We start from the raw sequence: 21,951 nt of genomic DNA, 5'->3' as shown, positions 1-21,951 counted from the left end.
TTCCCTCCCTTCCTTCCTTCATTCCTTCCTTCCTTCCCTCCTTCCCTCCTCCTTCCTTCCTTCCTTTCTCCCTCCCTCCCTCTTTCCCTCCCTTCCTTCCTTCCTTCCTTCCTTCCTTCCTCCCTCCCTCCCTCCCTCCTTCCCTCCCTTCCTTCCTTCCTTCCTTCCTTCCCTCCTTCCCTCCCTCCTTCCTTCCCTCCCTCCTTCCCTCCTTCCTTCCCTCCTTCCCTCCCTCCTTCCTTCCCTCCCTCCTTCCCTCCCTCCCTCCTTCCCTCCTTCCTTCCCTCCCTCCTTCCCTCCTTCCCTCCCTCCTTCCTTCCCTCCCTCCTTCCTTCCCTCCCTCCTTCCCTCCTTCCTTCCCTCCTTCCTTCCTTCCTTCCTTCCTTCCTTCCTTCCTTCCTTCCTTCCCTCCTTCCTTCCCTCCTTCCCTCCCTCCTTCCTTCCCTCCCTCCTTCCTTCCTTCCCTCCTTCCTTCCTTCCTTGCTTCCTTCCTTCCTTCCTTCCTTCCTTCCTTCCTTCCTTCCTTCCTCCCTTCCTCCTTTCCTCCCTTCCTTCCCCGGGCCTGGGGGGGCCTTTAGGAGCGGGACCAGCCGAGGCTGGGTGTCGGCCTGCCCGCCGACTGTCCCCAAAGGTATTCGGGGGCGGGGGGCGCAGGGGGCTCCGGGCCCCAGCCGGGTGGTACAATGGGCAGACCCGGCGCTGGCATTCCTGGGTCCTGCGGCCACAGGCCTCCCATTGTTTCTCGCTCACACGACTGCGCTTGACGACCCAAATGCCATTAATCCGGCCCCCCACCCCCGTCCCCGTCTCCGGCCGGGGCCCGGTGCGTAGGACAGTCATCTGCGTCCCCCTCCCCATCCCACCCCCGGCCCATCCAGGGACCATAGAAAGGCGATTCATGGGGAGGCCCGAAGCCAGCTGGGTCCGGCCGCCCGCCGCAGAGGGCCGGGGGGGGGGGGGGACTGAGAGCTGTTTGTGTCCGGGGGGCAGCGAGGGGCGGGGGCCGGGGGGCGCCACTGAATGGCGGGAGGAGCCCGGCTGGAGATGAGGAGCCCTGCCAAGCAACGCGCTCGGCTGCGTCAGCTCCAGGCCCCGCCCCGGCCTGTGTGGGAGGGAGGCCAGAGAGGAGGCATTGTGGTCACCCACCGCCCCCGGGGTGGGGTGGGGGGACAGACAGGGGGGCTGGAGGAGGGGCCGTCAGGGCTGACCGGGGCAGCGGGCTCTCCGGGAGGCGGGACGGGGGATGGCTTTGTCCTAGGGAACTTTGTCCTAGTTCCTCTTTGCTCTTGCCCCCCCCCCCCCCCCCCCCGGACATGACACTTTTAATAATAATAATAATAACGGCATTTGTTAAGTGCTTACAAATCTCAATCCCCCTTTTGCAGATGAGGTCACCGAGGGACAGAAAAGTGACTTGACTTGCCGCAGACAAGCGGCGGAGCCGGGATTAGAACCCGTGGCCTTCTGACTCTTAGGCCCGTGCTCTACCCACCATTCAGTCATTCATTCGATCGTATTTATTGAGCGCTTACTGTGTGCGGAGCACTAGGCCCGTGCTCTACCCACCATTCAGTCATTCATTCAATCGTATTTATTGAGCGCCTACTGTGTGCGGAGCACTGTACTAAGCGCTTGGGATGTACAAGTCGGCAACGTATAGAGACGGTCCCTACCCAACAACGGGCACCATGTCACGCTGCTGCCCAGAGAGAGGCAGGACCCACCCAGGGCCACACAGCCAGAATCAAAGAGATCATTACCACATAGCACGCCTTACCTCAAAAAGCATTCCAGTCTATGGTCGATCAATCGGTCAATCGATGACATTGGGTGCAGAACACTGTACTAAGCGCTTAGAAGAGCACGATATAGTAGCGTTGGTCGACACGTTCCCCTCCACAAGGAGCTCCCAGTCTAAAAGTCTAAAAGGGGAGGCAGACATTAAAATAAATAAATATATTACAGATATGTACATAAATTCTGTGAGGCTGAGGTTGGGGTGAATATCAAGTGTCTTGGGGCAAAGTGTGGAAGCTGAAGTCCACCGTGGAAACCCTGTCGGGGAGCACTGAAGGCAGTCGCCCAGAACACCACCCCTCTAAAAAAAAAAGCCAGAGGGCCACCACCCACATCCAGGTGGTCGGGGGAGGGAAGAGAGAGGAAATGGGGCACAAAGGTGACTTTCCAAATCCCAGTGGGACAAAGATGGGACAGAAAGCAGCGCGAGAGTGATTAGTCTTCCCATTTTACGGATCTGGAAACTGAGGGCCAGAGAACTCAAAAGCAGAGCTGAGAGGAGAAGCCGGGTCTCCTGCCTTCCAGCTCAGGGAGCCGTCCACTAATCTTCACAGCCTCTCATTTTGGTGTTGAAGCCAGGGATGGAAGTCAATCAATCAATCAATCAATCAATCGTATTTATTGAGCGCTTACTGTGTGCAGAGCACTGTACTAAGCGCTTGGGAAGTACAAGTTGGCAATATATAGAGACAGTCCCTACCCAACAGTGGGCTCGTCAACCATGAGGGAAGAGAGAGGAGCCTAGGCAGGTCCCCTCAGCAGCAACTTTGATCCTGAAATTTCTCGAGAGTGTATATCAATCAATCATTCGTATTTACTGAACCCTTACTGTGTGCAGAGCACTATACTAAGTCTTTGGGAGAGTACGGCGTAATAGAGTTGGTAGACCTGTTCCCTGCTCGCGTCGAGTTTACAGTTCCGGAAAAGGAGGTCGCTGACCAGCCTTTTAGTTCCTTGACGAATTTGTAGATTGGGTCACTTGGAACCTGAAGACAGAGCCACCCATGAGAGCTTTGAGAGCTGGGGTTTTTTTTTAAACAAAACAAAAAACCCCAAAGCCTCCTCCCTCCAAAAAAGAACTTAGATTTCATCTCCTCTGAGGTGTGTCTCTGGGACTGCTGAATTCCCAGACAGCTGTGTTTTGAGGTTTATTAGCCAGGGAGAGCTGGGCCTCCAGTCCCTCGCCGACCCACTCACCTAGAACAGAAGTCACACGATGCTAACGTTCTTTCTCACTGGCCCCGGGCCTGTGGCTTAACTGCAAGGATTCATTCATTCATTCAATCATATTTACTGAGCGCTTACTGTTTGCAGAGCACTGTACTAAGCGCTTGGGAAGTACAAGTTGGCAACATATAGAGACGGTCCCTACCCAACAGCGGGTTCACAGTCTAGAAGGGGGAGACAAGCAACAAAACATATTAACAAAATGAAATAAATAGAATAAATATGTGCAAGTAAAATTAATAGAGTAATAAATATGTACATACATATATACATATATATATAGGTGCTGTGGGGAGGGGATGGAGGTAAAGCTGGGGGATGGGGAGGGAGAGGAGGGGGCTCAGTTTGGGAAGTCATTAGCTCTTCCTTGGCCATCAGCGGCTTCTAACGTGGGCATCTAAATTCAGCGCTTAGAACAGTGCTTTGCATATAGTAAGCGTTTAATAAATGCTATTATTATTATTATTATTATCTGCCCTTGGGCCCGTGACACTGGTGGTTCGAAGGGCAGGATGGAGCTGGGGCAGGGGCAGCAGAAGGAGGCCACCCCTTCAGAAGAAGAGAACCTGGAGAACTGGGGTTCGGATGGGGATGCTGCATAAATCTGCAGGGCAGATGAGGGCGAATCTCTCACGGGAGGCTGAGATTCCTAACCCCCCCGGAGGAAGGTCAATTTCAGAGACCCCGGCCCGGGCGGGAAGGATGTTACCGGAGGACAGGCCCCACGCTGAGCCGCCCCCGTCTCCCCCCAAAGCCCCCCACCCTCTGGTCCAGAGTTTCCGACCTGCCCAGCCGCGCTCATCCGGAAGATTCATTGACCCTCTGGGGGCAGTGAGAGGCCGGGCGACTGGGGACCGCTAAACGGCAGCTCTGCCTGTCATTAGCGGGAGCTGAGATCAATAGCCAGAGCTTCACGCCCCATAGATCATCACTCCGCCTCTGCTGCTCTGAACACCCTTGTTAGAGAGACGTCGGCCGGCTGGGCCCCAGTGCCAATCATGGCAGATGCAGCCCCCCGCCCCCCGACCACCTCACAGACGCCGTCGGGCTCCCGTCTCTCTGAACCCACCTCCCCCAGCCCCCTGCCCTAAATGATGATAGCATTTGTTAAGCGCTTACTACGTGCAAAGCACTGTTCTAAGCGCTGGGCAATGTTCTAATCCCTGGGGGGATCGGGGCCAGAGCAAGGAGGCAGTTTAGATCTCGGTGATAAACCGGCTTTCTGCTGGCCTACTCCCCCAGCCCCTCCACGGGTCCTTCCCACCCGGGAGGTGGAGAGGGGTGCGGATGGGATAGGGAGAAAGAGAGGGACAGGCGTGGTCTCCGTTTTCCTAGAAAGCAGTGGGAAGCAGCGGATTTATAATAACAATAATAATAATGGCATTTGTTAAGCGCTTACTATGTGCAACGCACTGTTCTAAGCGCTGGGAAGGTTACAAGGTGATGAAGTTGTCCCACGGGGTCTCACAGTCTTCATCCCCATTTTCCAGATGAGGTAACTGAGGCCCAGAGCGGTTAAGTGACTCGCCCAAAGTCACACAGCTGACAAGGGGAGCAGCCGGGATTTGAGCCCGTGACCTCTGATTCCAAAGCCCGGGCTCTTTCCACTGAGCCACGCTGCTTCTCACGCTGCTATACGTTGCCGACTTGTACTTCCCAAGCGCTTAGTACAGCGCTCTGCACACAGTCAGCGCTCAATAAATACGATCGAATGAATGAATGAATTTAGTAGACAGAGCACGGGCCTGGGAATCAGGAAGACCCGGGTTCTAATTCCCGCTCTGCCACTTGTCTGCTGGGTGACCTTGGACAAGTCGCTTAACTTCTCAGTGCCTCAGTTGGCCTCATCTGTCAAATGGAGATTAAGACTGCGATCCCCCTGTGGGACCGGGGCTGTCTCCAACCTGATTATCTTGTATCTATCCCAACGTTTAATACAGTGTCTGGCACAGAGTGAGCGCTTAACAAATGCCATAAAAAAGAGAGAGCGACAGAATAACACCGGAACTCACTCTGCTCTAGACTGTATGCTCCTTGTGGGCAGGGAATGTGTCTTTTATATTGTACTCTCTCGAGCGCTTAGCACAGTGTTCTGCACACATTAAGCGCTCAATAGATACAATTGATTGATTGGCAATCAACCTATTCACTATTACCTTCCTCCCGTCAATGCTCCCTTTCTCCCAGCCTGTCCAGATGGGGCCTCTTCAGTTCAAGATCTTCTTTCCTTCCCTCCTCCCGACTAGGCTCAGAGGGTCCGAGCCCCATGTCTTGGGCAGTGTGGGCCTTTTCAGGGTCTCCTGGTCCTGAATGCGAATTCAGCCCCCCGGGGGTCGGCCCCACTTCTGCCACGCTCTCTCTCCCCCCTCCAACCCTCCGCAGGCTCCGCCCTCCCCCGCCCAGCTCAAGTTTTATGGCCACATCCACGGCTCCCCTTAATTATTATTATTATTGTATTTATGAAGCCCCTTCTCAGGATCGTACCTGGAGAGTTTCCAGTACACTACCATGAGAAGCAGCGTGGCTTAGTGGAAAGAGCAGGGGCTTGGGAGTCAGAGGTCGTGGGTTCTAATCCCGGCTCTGCCACTTGTCTGCTGTGTGACTTTGGGCAAGCCACTTAACTTCTCTGTGCCTCGGTTACCTCATCTGGAAAATGGGGATGAAGACTGTGAGCCCCACGTGGGGCAGCCTGATCCCTCTGTACCTCCCCCAGCGCTCAGAACAGTGCTTGGCACGTACTAAGCGCTTAACAAATACCATTATTAGTATTATTATTATTAGCAGTCTCGGCTATGGGAGAGAATCAAGCAGAGGCATAACCACGCCAAACTTGGGCAGTGGCTAGAGAGGGGCAGGCAATCTGCTAGCGCTTTGCACATAGTAAGCGCTTAACAAATACCATTATTAGTATTATTGTTATTAACAGTCTCGGCTATGGGAGAGAATCAAGCAGAGGCATAACCATTCCAAACTTGGGCAGTGGCTAGAGAGGGGCAGGCAATCTGCTAGCGCTTTGCACATAGTAAGCGCTTAACAAATACCATTATTAGTATTATTAGTATCATTATTAGCAGTCTCGGCTGTGGGAGAGAATCAAGCAGAGGCATAACCACGCCAAACTTGGGCAGTGGCTAAAGAGGGGCGGGCAATCTGCTAGCGCTTTGCACATAGTAAGCGCTTAACAAATACCATTATTAGTATTATTATTATTAGAAGTCTCGGCTATGGGAGAGAATCAAGCAGAGGCATAACCACTCCAAACTTGGGCAGTGGCTAGAGAGGGGCGGGCAATCTGCTAGCGCTTTGCACATAGTAAGCGCTTAACAAATACCATTATTAGTATTATTATTATTAGCAGTCTCGGCTATGGGAGAGAATCAAGCAGAGGCATAACCACACCAAACTTGGGCAGTGGCTAGAGAGGGGCAGGCAATCTGCTAGCGCTTTGCACATAGTAAGCGTTTAACAAATACCATTAAAAAAAAAAAAGGTCAAAACTCACCTGTGCTGGGCAGCAGGGATGGAGAGAATCGAGGGCGGAAACTCAAGTTTACTGAGCAGAAGGTGGCAATGGTAAACCATTTCCGTATTTTTACCAAGAAACCTATGGATACACTACCAGAACGATTGCAGATGGAGAGCGGGGCGTCTGGGAGAGATGTATCTATGGAGTCGGCAGCATAAGACAAGACGAGACATTTATTAAGCGCTTACTACTAATAATAATAATGATGGCATTTGTTAAGCGCTTACTATGTGCAAAGCACTGTTCTAAGCGCTGGGGAGGTTACAAGGTGATCAAGTTGGCCCACGGGGGGCTCACCGTCTTAATCCCCATTTTACAGATGAGGGAACTGAGGCCCGGAGAAGTTAAGTGACGTGCCCAAAGTCACCCAGCTGACAATTGGCAGAGCCGGGATTTGAACCCATGACCTCTGACTCCAAAACCCGGGCTCTTGCCACTGAGCCACGCTGCTTCTCTACGCTCCTGGCACTGTACTAAGCCCTCGGGGGGACACAAGCAAATCGCGTTGGACACAGACCCTGTCCTACGTGGGGCTCACAGTGTCAATCCCCAATTTACAGATGAGGGAACTGAAGCACCCGGAAATGAAGTGACTTGCCCACAGGCACACAGCAGACAAGTGGCTCAGTGGAAAGAGCCCGGGCTTTGGAGTCAGAGGTCATGGGTTCAAATCCCGACTCCGCCACTTGTCAGCTGGGTGACTTTGGGCAAGTCACTTCACTGCTCTGGGCCTCAGTTACCTCAGCTGGAAAATGGGGATTAAGACTGTAAGCCCCGCGTGGGACAACCTGATCACCTTGTAACCTCCCCAAGTGCTTAGAACAGTGCTTTGCACATAGTAAGCGCTTAATAAATGCCATTATTATTATTATTATTGTGGCGGAGCCGGGATTAGAACCCACGACCTTCTGAATCCCGGGCCCCTGCTCTACTTCTTTGGCCCTGGAAGGGAAGGGACTAGGGAGCCGTAGGGTGGGGGGCGTGGGAGCAAGGCTGCGCTTCCCCTCGACCCCCCACCCTCAAAACGCGGTGGGCAACAGCTAGGGAAGTGGGGTCTCAGCATCTTCTTACAACACCCCCTCTCCTCTCTGATCCCCCTCCTAATTTGGGCTTAAAAGTGCGGGTAAGAAACACTACTGAGACTGAAGATGCCCAGAGCAAAGCCCAAGGGAATAGGCAGATACAGAGAGACTTGAGGAATGGGCAGGGAGTCATTCACTCAATCGTATTTATTGAGCGCTTACTGTGTGCAGAGCACTGGACTAAGCGCTTGGGAAGTCCTACTTCAAAGACGAAAGGCTGCTTGAATTCAAGACAATTCCATCCTCTCCTTGGGCCTAATACAATGACAACGACAACAACAATAACGGTAATAATAATTGATAAACGGTAACTATATGCCAAGCACTGTGCTAAGCGTAGGGGCAGGTACAATATAGTCAGATCAAAATTCCCTCAGCTGCGGGGAAGGGGCAGGGGACAGAGAGTCGGAAAAGCCCCCCTTGGAACAACCTGATCACCTTGTAACCTCCCCAGCGCTTAGAACAGTGTTTTGCGCATAGTAAGCACTTAATAAATGCCATCATTATTATTAAAAGCAGCGTGGCTTTGTGGAAAGAGCCCGGGCTTGGGAGTCAGAGGTCGTGGGTTCTAATCCCGCTTCCACCACTTGTCAGCTGTGTGACTTTGGGTAAGTCGTTTAACTTCTCTGTGCCTGTTACCTCATCTGTAAAATGGGGATGAAGACTGTGAGGCCCACGTGGGACAACCTGATTACCTTGTATCTACCCCAGCGCTTAGAACAGTGCTTGGCACATAGTAAGCGCTTAACAGATACCAACATTATTATTATTATTATTATGTTGCCAACTTGTACTTCCCAAGCGCTTAGTACAGTGCTCTGCACACAGTAAGCGCTCAATAAATACGATTGAATGAATGAATATTACTCCTCCCCTATCACTTCAGCACTTCCGCGCCGCCTAAGCACTTGAGTACTCACAACCTCACGAAGCATTTATGCCCAAATCTTTATATACGTCCATCTATCTGTAATTTACCTTAGCTTCCGTCCCCTCCGCTAGACTGTAATCTTCCTGAGAATCATGTCTACTAGTTCTAGTGTACAAGTAAAGGAGAGCACTTAGTACAGTGCTCTCCACCCGGTAGGCGTTCAATAGTTTCTCTCGCAGCCTCCTTCACTCCCCTAGCTTCTTATCTCAAGACTTGTTTTTTTAGTTGGGAAGTTTTAGGAAACGTACCTCCTCCTGAAAAGGGGTGCAAAAGAGAGGACAGATTTGCCGTTGATTTTGACCTTCGAATGCAACCTTGCAATTAGCCCCTCGCCCTGTTTAACGATTGATGCCTGGTGAGTGGTAAAGAACGCTGATCTCGTGGGTTGGGGGATAGTGTGTATGTGCTTGTGTGTGCAATTCTTCGGGAAGGGTGTATACCTCCCTTCCCGCAGGGATGCCCGTTTGCTCCATAGTAGGTTCGAGAGGAAAATACAGGTGTGGCTCATTTCTCTTCGATACGATCCGGTTAATCAGGTGTCAGTCTTCCGAATCCCGCCTCTCCTGAGAAAAATCCAGTCCGGGCCCTCACCTTTTCCCCTGCTCCGTCCTCCACAACCTCCCTTTTCCTTCCCCCCCTTTCCTTTTCTCCTCCTCCTCCTCTCCCCATTTTCCTCCTCTTCCTCCTCCCCCCTTCTTCCTCGTCGTCCTCCTCCCCTTCTTCTCCCTCCCCACTCCCCTGGCGACCCAGAGTCGGGGCAAATTCTGAAAACGTTGACGCATCTTCCACCCAAAGCTCTGCGTGTGTGTAAACGCCTGGTCTCTGCCCCCCAGTTATTGGCGGCGGCTTCAAGCTCGGGTCGGCTCCCGTTCAGAGCTCGGAGACTCGGGAGCCTTTGAAGAAAGATCTCTGAAAAGCCACCGGGAGTGAATCATGGACCCGAGGAGGCGATGAATCAACGGGGAGTTCATAAACCAGCAAATGAATCGGGTGCGAAAGCGGCCACAGAGGCATCTTTATTTCCGAGCCCGAGCCCTCCAGGAACGCGAGAGACCAGTGAAAAGGAGGGTAAAAATAACGCAGGGCCTTTTCCCTTTTCGGATCGAGAAAAAAGTGCATTTTCCACACACCCTCCCCTTTAATCTGAGCAACGAAAGAGGAGAGACAGAGACAAAGGATAGAGACGGAGAGGCAGGAGAGATGAAGAGACAGAGAGGGAGATAGAGACAAAGGAGGAGATACACATGAGAGATGGAGAGGGCAAAGAGGGAGAGACGGAGAGGAGGAGACACATGAGGAGAGACAGAGAGGAGGGGGCAGAGAAAGACAGAAAGGAAAGGACAAGTGGGGAGGGACCGAAAGAGGGGACACAGAAGGAGAGACAGAAGCAGGAGAAAGATGGAGAGTTGGGCTGCCTGTGACCCTGCTTCACGTGTGTAATTACCAAAAGCCTTTCCTCTCCTCCCCCCACCCCCTTTCCAGGAGAGCTTACAAGAAATAACACTGAGTTTGACTAACACCAAAAATAATGTGAGATCAGGCACCATGCATTATGCATGAGGGCTGATTTTACATGACAGTATTTCTTGTGTACGAGACCATATGCCTAAGCAGCGTGGCTCAGTGGAGAGAACACGGGCTTTGGAGTCGGAGGTCACACGTTCAAATCCCGGCTCTGCCACTTGTCAGCTGTGTGACTTTGGACAAGTCACTTAACTTCTCTGTGCCTCAGTTACCTCATCTGGAAAATGGGGATTAAGACTGCGAGCCCACCGTGGGACAACCTGATTACCTTGTAACCTCCCCAGCGCTTAGAATAGTAAGCGCTTAATAAGTGCCATTATTATTAGGCGCTGCTTTTGCAGCCTAAACGATACCCGGGCCTCACACCAGCCTCGGCCCAGCGAAGGTTTGGGCCTTAATAGGTCTGATGGAAACTGGTAAGAACTTCTCAGAGACACAGAGCTGCTGGAGTTCATCTCATCCGGCTCCCGGGGGAATGAGAAGCGGTCCTGGGACAGAACACCAGAGATTTTTCTCTCTGTGTGTGTGTGTGTTTGCGTGATAATGTGTAAGGAGAGAAACAGAGGGAGACGGAGACCGAGATAGTCTCTATGTGTGTATGTGTGTGAGTGTTATCTCTATATATACGCAAATGTATGAATGTGGGTGTACACAAAAAATAAGCATATACACACATACACAGAGTCTAACTTCCAAGGGAACAGCGAGATTACACGTTGGAGAAGGGAACTGGTGTGTTTGTGGTGGGGTGGAGGTTCTTTAGACTGTAAACTTGTTGTGGGCAGGGAACCCGTCTACCAACTCTGTTGCATTGTACTCTCCTAAGTGCTTAGTACAGTGCTCCGCACACAGGAAGTACTCAATAAATATGATTGATTGATTCAGGGTCGCAACCAATGCGGGGGGAACGGCATTCGTTGAGCTACGCAAGCTGTAGGAGAGTCTGAGAAGGAAGGTGTTATGCAAATCCCCTGTCAAAATCATCACGATTATTATTATCACATATTCCATATACTGTAGGATGATGAGCTTCAGATCAAGGCAGGACATGTACGGCTACAGAGAGCTGGTTAGAGAGAGAGAGATAGAATCCGGCTTTTGACTATCATTTCTCCGCATGGTGAGTGTGTGTGTGTGTGTGTGTGTGTGTAAAACACTGGACACTCGAGGAACATATGCTAAAAGCGGAAGACCTGTACCCTGCCCTCAGCTTACATTCTAAAAAGAGAGACAACTGAATACAAATTGCCCAATTAACCGGAGGCAAAAGAAAAACAGAAAGGTGGAGTGACAAACGCAAGTAAGAAGTTAAGTAAACGACAAACTGAAAACTGGATAGACCCATAGGGAACTCAGGTAGCCAGGTAGCCGATAGGAGATTAGAAGGCAGGTGGAAGCCACAGCTATGGAGCCTGGAGCCCGGTTAATTTGGGATGCTGGGAAGATCAGCAGCGTGGCTCAGTGGAAAGAGCCCGGGCTTTGGAGTCAGGGGTCATGGGTTCAAATCCCGGCTCCGCCAATTGTCAGCTGGGTGACGTTGGGCAAGTCAGTTCACTTCTCTGTGCCTCAATTACCTCATCTGGAAAATGGGGATTAAGACTGTGAGTCCCCCAGTGGGGCAATCCGGTCACCTTGTAACCTCCCCAGCGCTTAGAACAGTGCTTTGCACATAGTAAGCGCTTAATAAATGCCATCATCATCATCATCAGGACACTTCGGACCCAGCAAGGCCCTCCCGGAAGGTAAGGAGTCTGGGGATCGAAACCTCTCGGCAGTGATGGACTGTTTTGGGGGGTTTTTGAAATGGTATTTGTTAATTCCTTACTAGGCACTGTACTAAACACTGGGGTGGATTCAAGCTAATCAGGTTGGACACAATCCCTGACCCACACGGGGCTTCCAGGCTTAATCCCCATTTTACAGATGAGGTAACAGGCACAGATCAATTAAATGACTTGCCCAAGGTCACACAATAGACAAGTGGCAGAGCCGGGATTAGAACCCAGGTCCCTTTGATTTCCAGGCCCGTGCTCTATTCACTAGGCAATGCCGCTTCTCGTTATTATTCTGTTATTCTTGATGCTCTTGTGCAATTAGCATTTTGGCTGAATTTATCCTGTTATTCTTTCTCTGGGTGTCTGTCCTCCCCCTTTCTCCCACAGATTAGAATGTGAGCCACCGGGCGGACCAGGAGTGGTCTGAATCGATGTCCTTCTACTTTTCCCCAGTGTTTACTACAGTTCTTCTTAGTGCGTGTCATTGCCTCAACTACTCTGGGAAGAGGTGAATCTTTAGGAAGCCTTTTTGGGTTTGCACGTGTGAGAGTGTGAGGGAGAATGACACTGGGTAAGAATGCGATCGTGTGTGTGGGGAGGGGGAGTGAGAGACGGAGAGTGTGCAGGTGTGTGTGTGTGTGTGTGTGAGAGAGTGTGGATGAGTGGGAGAACGAGTGTGAATGTTTTTGGATGGGAGTGTGTGGACAGCCTATGTCCCAGACAATGTGGATGGTACGGGAGACTAGATGCAGCGCACTGCTATTAGGTCTGGTGAGATAATCTAGTCTAATTCAGTGACCATTTTCGGGGGTTCTATGGGTCCCAAGATTGGCCTGTTCTGCTTTCTCTGTATCGCTCCTCTTTCTCTCTTACACACTCCCTTTCTCTCCCTCTCTTTGTCTCTCTATCTGCTCTTTCTCTTACTCTCCCTCTTCCCCTCTCTCTGTCCGTCTGTCTTCTCTCTGTCCCCCTCCCCCCTCTCTCTTTCTCCCATCCTCTCTCACACCCTCTTTCTTTCCCTCCCTCTCTTTGTGAGTCTCTGTGTGCTCTCTGTGTGAAGTTTTTGGTCGGCGGTGACTGGGCCCAGAGGTTCCCCGTGCCCCCCAGGCCGGGGACCAATAGAGGGCAGTCCACGCACACGGGAATCTTCTCCAGCAGCTCAAATCCGATCTTTCATCCGGACACCGAGCGAGGCCCTCTCAAAGTAGCAACAAACTCCCGGCAAAACCTGTCCCGACCAACCTCCTCCTTTCCCCTCGCCCGAGCTGCGGGGTCGCAGGGAAACCCGGGCCGTGAGCTGCCCTGCTCCGCCCGCAAAGTCTCGTCGCCTAGCAACCGCCAGGTACACCCGGGACCGGAGCATCCAGAGCCGTCCAACGGAGACGGACCGGGACCGTTTCACCCCTCGAAGTCTCGATGATTTCACCCAGAACCGGAGGATCCAAGGAGCTCCCGGAGCCTGACCCGGGGCGGCGCCGCTCTGAATTTCCCGTCCACTGGTCCCTGAACATCACATCTGTTCCTGACTCCTCTGGCAGGCCTTCTCCTACCTCCCCCTCCATCCCTCGTCCTCGGATAGAGGTACAAAGTCGGGGAGGGACGACGCATTTCTTCTCTCCCTTCTTCGTTTTCCCGCCGACAGGATATTCCTAAAACCGAAAGGGGTGGACGATGACTCCTCTCCCCCACTCCCCGCCGAGTAAAGGACCCCGAGAAGGTTAAACAGGGGACCCCGTCTGAGCCATTGGCCCATTGATCTTTCAATCCGGGCCCATCCTCGTAGGGCCCAGAAGTCGCACAGTAGAGCTCCTTTCCCCCCACGTCTCTGCTCGTTACAGAGGAAGCGGGATGCACACTCGGAACCACACAACACACTCACACAATTACCCACAACACCATCCAATCTGCCCTTAGTCATTCAATCGTATTTACTGGAGCGCTTACTGTGGGCAGAGCACTGTACTAAGCGTATTCTTACTCAGGGGCGCAGAGTTTGGGGGACGTTTCGGAGAGGCCCGGACAGACACATATACACGCACACGACTGACCCGTCCACTTCGCAAAATGAGAGTCGGTTCATTGCCCCCGAACAAACCCACACCAAACCAATCGCAACAGGTTCCTGTTTCTGGGCCGAACCGCGGCTGGGGATTAAGAGGAGGGCTGCCGATTCGGGACGCCAGACTCCATCCCCAATCAGCGGCATCTTTGGTCCCCCTAAACTCTGCTTAACCTATATTCATTCGTTCAATCGTATTTATTGAGCGCTTACTGTGGGCAGAGCACTGTACTAAGCGCTTGGAAAGTACAATTCGGCAACAGAGAGAAGGGCTCCTCAGTCAGCCCGCTCCCAGATCCCCGGTGGGATCCCCCTGCGCCCACCCCGTCCCTTCCCCCATATTCGCACACCCACTCATTCATTCATTCAATCGTATTTATTGAGCGCTTCCTGTGTGCACTGGACTAAGCGCTTGGGAAGTACAAGTCGGCAACATCTAGAGACGGCCCCTACCCGACAACGGGCTCACAGTCTAGAAGGAGGAGACAGACAACAAAACAAAACATGTGGACAGGTGTCAAAATCGTCAGAACAAATAGAATTAAAGCTCTGTGCACATCATTAACAAAATAAATAGAATAGTAAATATGTACAAGTAAAATAAATAGAGTAATAACCCCACCCTGAGCTCACCTACATGCAGCCCTCTGGATTTAGCTTCCGTCCTGGCGACACCCTTGTCCTCGCGGGCCCGGGTGGACAACAAAACAACATCAGGAAAACGGGAAAAAGAAACCCAGTGAATCGGTCGCACTCATACCGTTTGTCTCCAGGGCGGGGTGTCGGGTGGAGGGGGCACGATCAGAGGGCTCAGGGAAATGTGGGGCAGGGTCGGTTGTCTTTTCGGGGGGGCTCTGGGAGAGAGGCGTTGGCTCCGGATCGCCCCTCTTCTCTTGGACTCGGCTCCTGGGCGGCGGCTGTGGGGCTGGCTTGGTTGGTTTAGAGAAGACACCTAAAATTCTCGTAAAAGAGGAACCGGACAATTAGGGAATCAACCCATCGCTGCCGGCGGAGGCGTGGGTTGGGTGGGGGGCGAGACCTTCCTCCTCCCCAGCAAACTCACGCCCCAACTCCGATGGCCAGACCGCTCGGCCCATCTGACTGGGGGGCTTTGCGTCTTGGACTGATTACTGGGGTGCCAGGGGCGAGAACTCTCCGCCCTCGCTAAAAAACCTTCAGGTTCCAGGGGAGGGTGAGCTGGCGCTGGGGAGCAGCCCCGGACGGCCTTATAATAATCATAACAGCCACAAAACCCAAAATAATTGGGGTCTTTGCTATGCGCTTGCTATGAGCCAAACATTGCGCTCAGCGCCGGAAGAGACACAATGCAATCAGATCCGGGGAGGAGGCCGGGGGCAGACCCTGAGAGACTCACAGAAGGAAAACCAAAATCGAAACGGAGCAATATTTGCGCAGAAGCACTGGAATTAAGAAGCAGGGGGGCCCGGAGTTTTCCTCACACAAGCCCCTTCAGTATGGGGCCTTCCCGGCTAGCCAGAGCCAGCTGGAGCGGGCGGGGGCTGTTGAGGGGTGATCGGGGGCTGTAGGATGGGCCAGCGGAGCCCAGCAGTAAGAGATGGAGAAGGAGGAAGAGGAGGAGATGGAGGAGGTGGTGGTGGTAGAGGAGAAGAAGAAAGAGGAGAAGAAGAAAGAGGAGGAAGAGAAGGAGGAGGAAGAGAAGGAGGAGGAAGAGAAGGAGGAGGAGGAGAAGGAGGAGGAAGAGAAGGAGGAGGAAGAGAAGGAGGAGGAAGAGAAGGAGGAGGAAGAGAAGGAGGAGGAAGAGAAGGAGGAAGAGAAGAAGGAGGAAGAGGAGAAGGAGGAAGAGGAGAAGGAGGAGGAGGAGAAGGAGGAGGAGGAGAAGGAGGAGGAGGAGGAGGAGGAGGAGAAGGAGGAGGAAGAGAAGGAGGAGGAAGAGAAGGAGGAGGAAGAGAAGGAGGAGGAAGAGAAGGAGGAGGAAGAGAAGGAGGAGGAAGAGAAGGAGGAGGAAGGGAAGGAGGAGGAAGGGAAGGAGGAGGAAGAGAAGGAGGAGGAAGAGAAGGAGGAGGAAGAGAAGGAGGAGGAAATGGAGGAGGAAGAGAAGGAATAGAAAAAGAAGGAGAAAGAGAAGAAGGAGGAGGAGGAGACACGGGAGAAGAACCCGAACCCTGGCAAACGTGAGCAGCGGCCTGGGCCCTGCTGAGAGGAATGGGGCGGTGCTGTCGACCTGTGTGAGCCGGAGGAGCGGAGCCGGCGGGCGGTCCGGCCTTTACCTGAAGCCGAGCGCAGGGCGGGCGGTCACCGCCCGGGCCCTGCCGGGGAAACCCAGCTCCAACTCGGACTCGCTGCGTGGGGCAGCCGAAAGCAGCCAGCTTTAGGGATCACACGAACCAAAGTCAAATTACTTCCTTTTCCAGCTCCGGGGGGGGGAAACGGCGCGGTGGGATCCAGGGTCAGGGGCCCGTCCTCGGCCTCAATCCCGGCACCGAGGGGAGACGAAGGAACCGTGGCCGGGCCTGGGTGCTCCGCAGCGGACAGAAGGGCAGACAGACAGACAGACAGACGACAGTCAGGCTAGTCCCACTCACTTCTCCGGGCACAAGTTTCGCGGCCCCAGCGCAGACTTTAGAAACATAAAAACCCCGCTCGAACCTCCCAACCCGGGTCGGAAACATAACCGAGGAAGGGAGCGAACGGAATTAAGGAACGATGGAGCGGCATCCATCACTGAAAATGTTTTCGACTCCCGGATCCCGGGAAGGAGGCAGGGGACCGAGGCGAGGGGCTCCACTGACGTCACGACCCCAGACGGAGAAGAAGTCCTCCCCCCTACCTCCCACCCCCCTTCGGCGGAACTCCTCATTGTTGCGGCCTGAGCAGGGAAAAAGTCGGGGGAATCTCCCCATTTCTCCGCTCTGTCCCCCAGAAGTCCCCCCCGGACGAGGAAACCACCCTGCTGCAAATCCGGAGACAATAATCGCGGATACCTGAAGGCCTCTAACGCTCCTTTACAACTTTTCCCCGTAGCGCGTTATGCGATTTTGTTCAGCCCGAGAGTCTTTCGCCCCGCAAACCTACACACTTTTGAGAGAACAGCCACGGGATTGGGGTGGGGGCACACACAGACACACACACACACGGCGGTGGTGCTTGTACTTTGTACTTCCCAAGCGCTTAGTACAGTGCTCTGCACATAGTAAGCGCTCAATAAATACGATTGATGATGATGATGGTGTTGGAAGGCGCTCTCATCACCTCGATGGTGGGAGGGGGCGGACAAATTCATTAAAAACAGAACCACGAGCGTTGGCGGACAGATCCACGGGGAGTCCCCCCACAGCGCCCCGAAGATCCGTTCGTACCCAGCGCGCAGGGTTGTTTTGAGAAAAAAAAAAGCCAAGCAACAACAACAACAGCAACGGAAAACCACCAAAAAACGAATTTCACGTTCGTGATGGAAGCCAACTCGGGGCCCTCGGCTCTCCGGGCCGGGTTCGGGAGAAAGACCTGCGGGAGGGAGAGGACGGAGAATGGGGGTCGCGCCGCCCCCCTTATCCCCCAGACCCCAGGGAGAATAATAATAATAATGTTGGTATCTGTTAAGCGCTTACTATGTGCAAAGCACCGTTCTAAGCGCTGGGGAGGTTACAGGGTGATCAGGTTGTCCCATGGGGGGCTCACAGTTTTAATCCCCGTTTTACAGATGAGGTAACTGAGGCACAGAGAAGTGACCCAGCTGACAGTTGGCGGAGCCGGGATTTGAACCCATGACCTCTGACTCCAAAGCCCGGGCTCTTTCCACTGAGCCACGCTGCTCGAGTCCGGCTATTGAGAGGCGCGGGACCCCGAGGGAGACGGGAAAGGACGGCTGGAAGAGAGGGGGCTGACACCCGCCCGGAGCTGGGCTTTACTCCATCTCTTAGGAAAGGGAGAAAGAGGAAACCTGGGTTAGGATCCATCAGACCCTCCCCCGGCTCCTGTAAACCTTCTCCCCCTTCAGAGGGACCGCGTTGGACGAGAGAGACGGATTCTGTCCCTTTCCCACTCTGAGGATTTGGGAGTTGTTTTTTTCTTTTTTGTTGTTGTTGTTAAATGAAGCGGAGTCCCTCTCTCCCCGCAGCTGCTCGATCTCAAGGATCTTCCAACCTCCAGCTCTGCCCCGGATAACAGCCTTTCCTCTCTTTATAGCGCTACCTCTTCAGCCCGAGAACGCTCCCTGGACCCCTCCGCCCCTTCCCGCCTCCCTCCCCTCCTGCAGCCTGCTGCAAAGACGACAGGACACGGCGATGGGGTACATGTTTATGTGAGTAATAAAATATTTACTATAACATAAATATAAAGGGAACTTCGCATTCTACAATTTTTTTTTTTGCAACAGAGATACAAACAGATCGGACCGAACGCCGTCCAAAGGAAATGTAATAAAAAATAAAGTAAAAATCGCAACGAACGGAACTAGAAACGGGGCTAGGGGAGAAGCTTCAAACACAACGAGAAAAATAAATAGAAACGGGCCAGAGGGATCCAGAAATCAAAGTCAAATATCCTCTTCAGATTAGTCAGGGCACAGAATCCTCTAGGATGGGAACAAACCGGAAAACAAACGAACAGACAAACAAAAATCCAAAATTAAAAACCAAAACAAAAAGCCGAACCCGAGCACAAAACGCTTCTCTTCCCTCCCCGTCCCTCCCCCTCCCACCCCGTGCGTGTACATATATCACATATTTACAGGGCTCCGGCCTCGCCCCAACTAGATATTATTATTTTTTTCCTTCTCCCTTCTTCACCGACCCCTCCCCTCCTAGGGTTTCGGGAGACGGGGGTCTTTGGGGGTGGGGTGGAGGGGGGCAGTAAAAGGGCCGAGCAATCCGAGAGGGGAGGAGGGGGAAGAGTTTATATTCTTCGGACGCTGAATTTCCCCAAACCAAAAAAAAAAAAGGAAACCAACACACACACAAAGAAAACCAAAAACCCAAACCAGACAAACTTTTGATGCTACCTGCTATTTCAAAAGGAGAGGTGAGGTCGGGAGAGGAGGCGGGGGAGATGGAGGAGGGCTTCTAAGAGGGGGAAAGGGTCCGAGGAGAGATGGCGGGATGCTGAGGGGGATGCTGGCCCGCGAAATAGCCGGGGAAAACGGTCAGTCCCAACGGGGAGGGGGAAGGGCGAGCTCTCCGCCCCGTCTTTTAGCTTCCCCACCCCCGGCAGCCGGGGTTGAAGGGGGGAAAAGAGACTCTGGAGACGAGTAAAATGAAACAGAAGGAAAAAAAAATCGGGGAAAGGGAAGTACCCGGAAATTTTCTCCCTCCCTCTCTCTTTTTTTTTTTGTTTATGAGTCTGGGGACGGGAGGCGAGCTGGGAAAGGGGTGGGGTGGGGTGGGGGAAATAAATTAGAATAGATTAAAGCTTTGGATAGTTTCTCTGTCTTTTATACACAGTCAGCATTCTCGCGGTCTCCCCTCCGGGGTCCGGATAAATATACAGCGATTTAAATTAAGAAGGCGAGCGGAATGAGACAGATCCCCCCACCCCCACCCCCCCAACCGAACCCAACCCCCCCCCCAAGAGATCTCGCCCAATAAATAAAAACACTAACGAACGAACAGACCAACGAAAAGGCCCCCCGACCCCAGGAGGATGTGGGAAAGGAGGCAGGGGGGAGGGAAGGGGTGGGATATCCGGAGGGAGAAAGGCATAAAGGGGAAAGAATGGAACGACCCCCTTTCTCCCCCCCCTTCCCCACCCCGCGGGGGGCGAAGAAGTTTCCCCAGCGTTAACCCTCTGCGCGCCGCAACGGCCCGCAGGCGAAAGGGGGTGGGGGAGTGGAAAGGTTTCTCCACCAATGTCCCGCCTTCTCCTCCACCCCCCCCCGGGGTCTCCCCAAGTTTTCTCCCCCCTCCATCGCGTTACCTGTCGCCTCGGGGAGGACGCTGCCGGGATCCGGCCCCGAAAACAGCGGGATGGGGACGGGAGGGAGGGGAATTAGGAGGAGGAGGAGGGGGGGGGGGAATAAGTCGGCGCGATGTCGGCTCCACTCGTCCTCGCTTTAAGCCTGTCTATTCCAGGGCGCTTTCCGATTTTCGTTGGCGTCTGTACATCATCTTTTTGTTTTTTTTTTTTTCTGGGAAAGTTTGTTGTTGTTTTTTTTTTGTAAAATCCAACCTCCCCCCACCCCTCCCCCCAAAAGGGACGGTCCCGTCCCCCCTCCCCCGGTGGGCGGGCGGGGTCAAAGGTCACGGTGCCGGGGGTCTCGGGGCCGGGTCACTGTCCCGAGGCCTGCAGTGTGTGATGGTGATGGTGGTGGGGGTGGTGGAGGGGGGCCGGGGGCGCGGGGGCGGAGGGGGGGGAGGCGCCCCCGGCCCCGGGCCCGGCCCCGGGGGGGCCCAGCTCGGCCGGGGCGTAGACGTCGTCCATGGGCGGGTGGCCGGCTCCGGGCGCGGGGGTCATGCGCTTCTCCTTCTGCCGCCGGTTGCAGAACCACACCCGGACCACCTCCTTCTCCAGCTGCAGGCTGTCGGCCAGGCCCGTGATCTCGTGGGCCGACGGCTTGGGGCACTTGAGGAAGTGGCTCTCCAGGGCGCCCTTGACCCCCACCTCGATGGAGGTGCGCTTCTTGCGCTTGCGGCCCTGGGCCGCGATCTTGTCCAGGTTGGTGGGGCTGCCGGTGGACGAGTCGGTCTCCTCCAGCCACTTGTTGAGCAGCGGCTTCAGCTTGCACATGTTCTTGAAGCTGAGCTGCAGGGCCTCGAAGCGGCAGATGGTGGTCTGCGAGAAGACGTTGCCGTACAGGGTGCCCAGGGCCAGCCCCACGTCGGCCTGGGTGAAGCCCAGCTTGATGCGGCGCTGCTTGAACTGCTTGGCGAACTGCTCCAGGTCGTCGGAGCTGGGGGCGTCCTCGTCCGAGTGCTCGCCGACCGACGACGGGCCCCCGCCCGCGCCCGGGTGCAGGTGGGCCGGGTGGAGGGCCCCCGGGTGGCCGTGGGCGCCCAAGTGGGGCGGCGGGGGCGGGGGCGGGGGCGGGGGCGGGGGGGACGGCTCCAGCTGCGCTTCGTGCCCGTCCTCGTGCAGCCCGTGGTGCAGCCCCAGCCCCGCCAGGCCCCCGGCCCCGCCGGCCCCCGGGGGGTAGGCCGCCTGCCCGTACAGCCCTCCTCCGCCGCCGCCGCCGCCGGCGGCTCCGGGGGACGGACTCATGGCCGGGCCCAGGTGATGGGGCGTCCCCCCCGGCGCCCAGGCCGGGGCCCCCTGATGCACCAGCCGCGAGTGGAAGCCGTTCTCGTCGCCCCGCCCGCCGCCTCCGCTTCCACCTCCGCCGCCCTTGCCGTGGTCCAGGTGGGGGCCGCCGCCCCAGTCCCCCCCTCCGCCGCCGCCGCCGCCGCCTCCTCCTCCTCCTCCGGCGGCGGCGGCGGCGGCGGCGGGGGCCGGCAGCCACTGGTGATGGGGCAGCCCCACGGGGTGCCCCGCGCCCAGCCACTCGTGGTGCATCAGCTTCTGCACCTCGCGGTACGCCGCCCCCGCGTGCAGCCGCTCCGCCGCCGCCGCCGCTGCCGCCGCCGCCGCCGCCGCGGCGTCCGGGTGCATCAGCGGCCCCGCGCCGCCGGCGCCCCCGCCCGGGCCCCGCGGGAGGTACTGCGCCGTGGCGGCCATGGCCACCGACGCCCCTCGCCCCTCGCCCGCCGCCGCCGCTCCGTCTGCCGGCCCCGCCGCCCCGCTCCGCCGGCTTAAAGCCCGGCCCCGCTCCGCCGCCCCAAGCCCCGCCCACCGCGCCTCCCCATTGGCTCCCCCGGGACACGCCCCCCGCGCTCGGACACGCCCCCCAACACACAGGCGCGCGCGCGCCCCCCTCCGACCGCCACGCCCCCTCGCCATTGGGCCGCCCGAAGCGGGCCGGCCGCGCTGATTGGCCGCGGCGGGGTTCATTCATGCGCCGCCCCCCAACACACTCACTCACACACACACACACGGGCGCGCGCGCCCCCCTCCGACGGCCACGCCCTTTCGCCATTGGTCCGCCCGAAGCGGGCCGGACGCGCTGATTGGCCGCGAGGGTTGGG

The 21,951-nt window shown here is 55.2% G+C and overlaps 1 protein-coding gene across 1 annotated transcript; it reads right to left on the bottom strand.

Moving 5' to 3' along the window:
* Window positions 1-20,161: 20,161 nt before the first annotated feature.
* Window positions 20,162-21,544, bottom strand: POU3F1 (POU class 3 homeobox 1). Its single transcript, XM_038758419.1, has one exon. The coding sequence runs from the start codon at window positions 21,542-21,544 to the stop codon at window positions 20,162-20,164; it is 1,383 nt and encodes a 460-aa protein (XP_038614347.1).
* Window positions 21,545-21,951: the final 407 nt, after the last annotated feature.

Source organism: Tachyglossus aculeatus, chromosome 16 (assembly GCF_015852505.1).
Source record: "Tachyglossus aculeatus isolate mTacAcu1 chromosome 16, mTacAcu1.pri, whole genome shotgun sequence".
Lineage (NCBI taxonomy): Eukaryota > Metazoa > Chordata > Mammalia > Monotremata > Tachyglossidae > Tachyglossus > Tachyglossus aculeatus.
Note: the sequence above shows the minus strand (reverse complement) of the source record. Positions and strands in the feature narration are given on the sequence as shown.

Excerpts from the sequence above, each read along its gene's own strand:
- POU3F1 (XM_038758419.1), bottom strand. The coding sequence starts at position 21,544 with ATGGCCGCCACGGCGCAGTACCTCCCGCGGGGCCCGGGCGGGGGCGCC.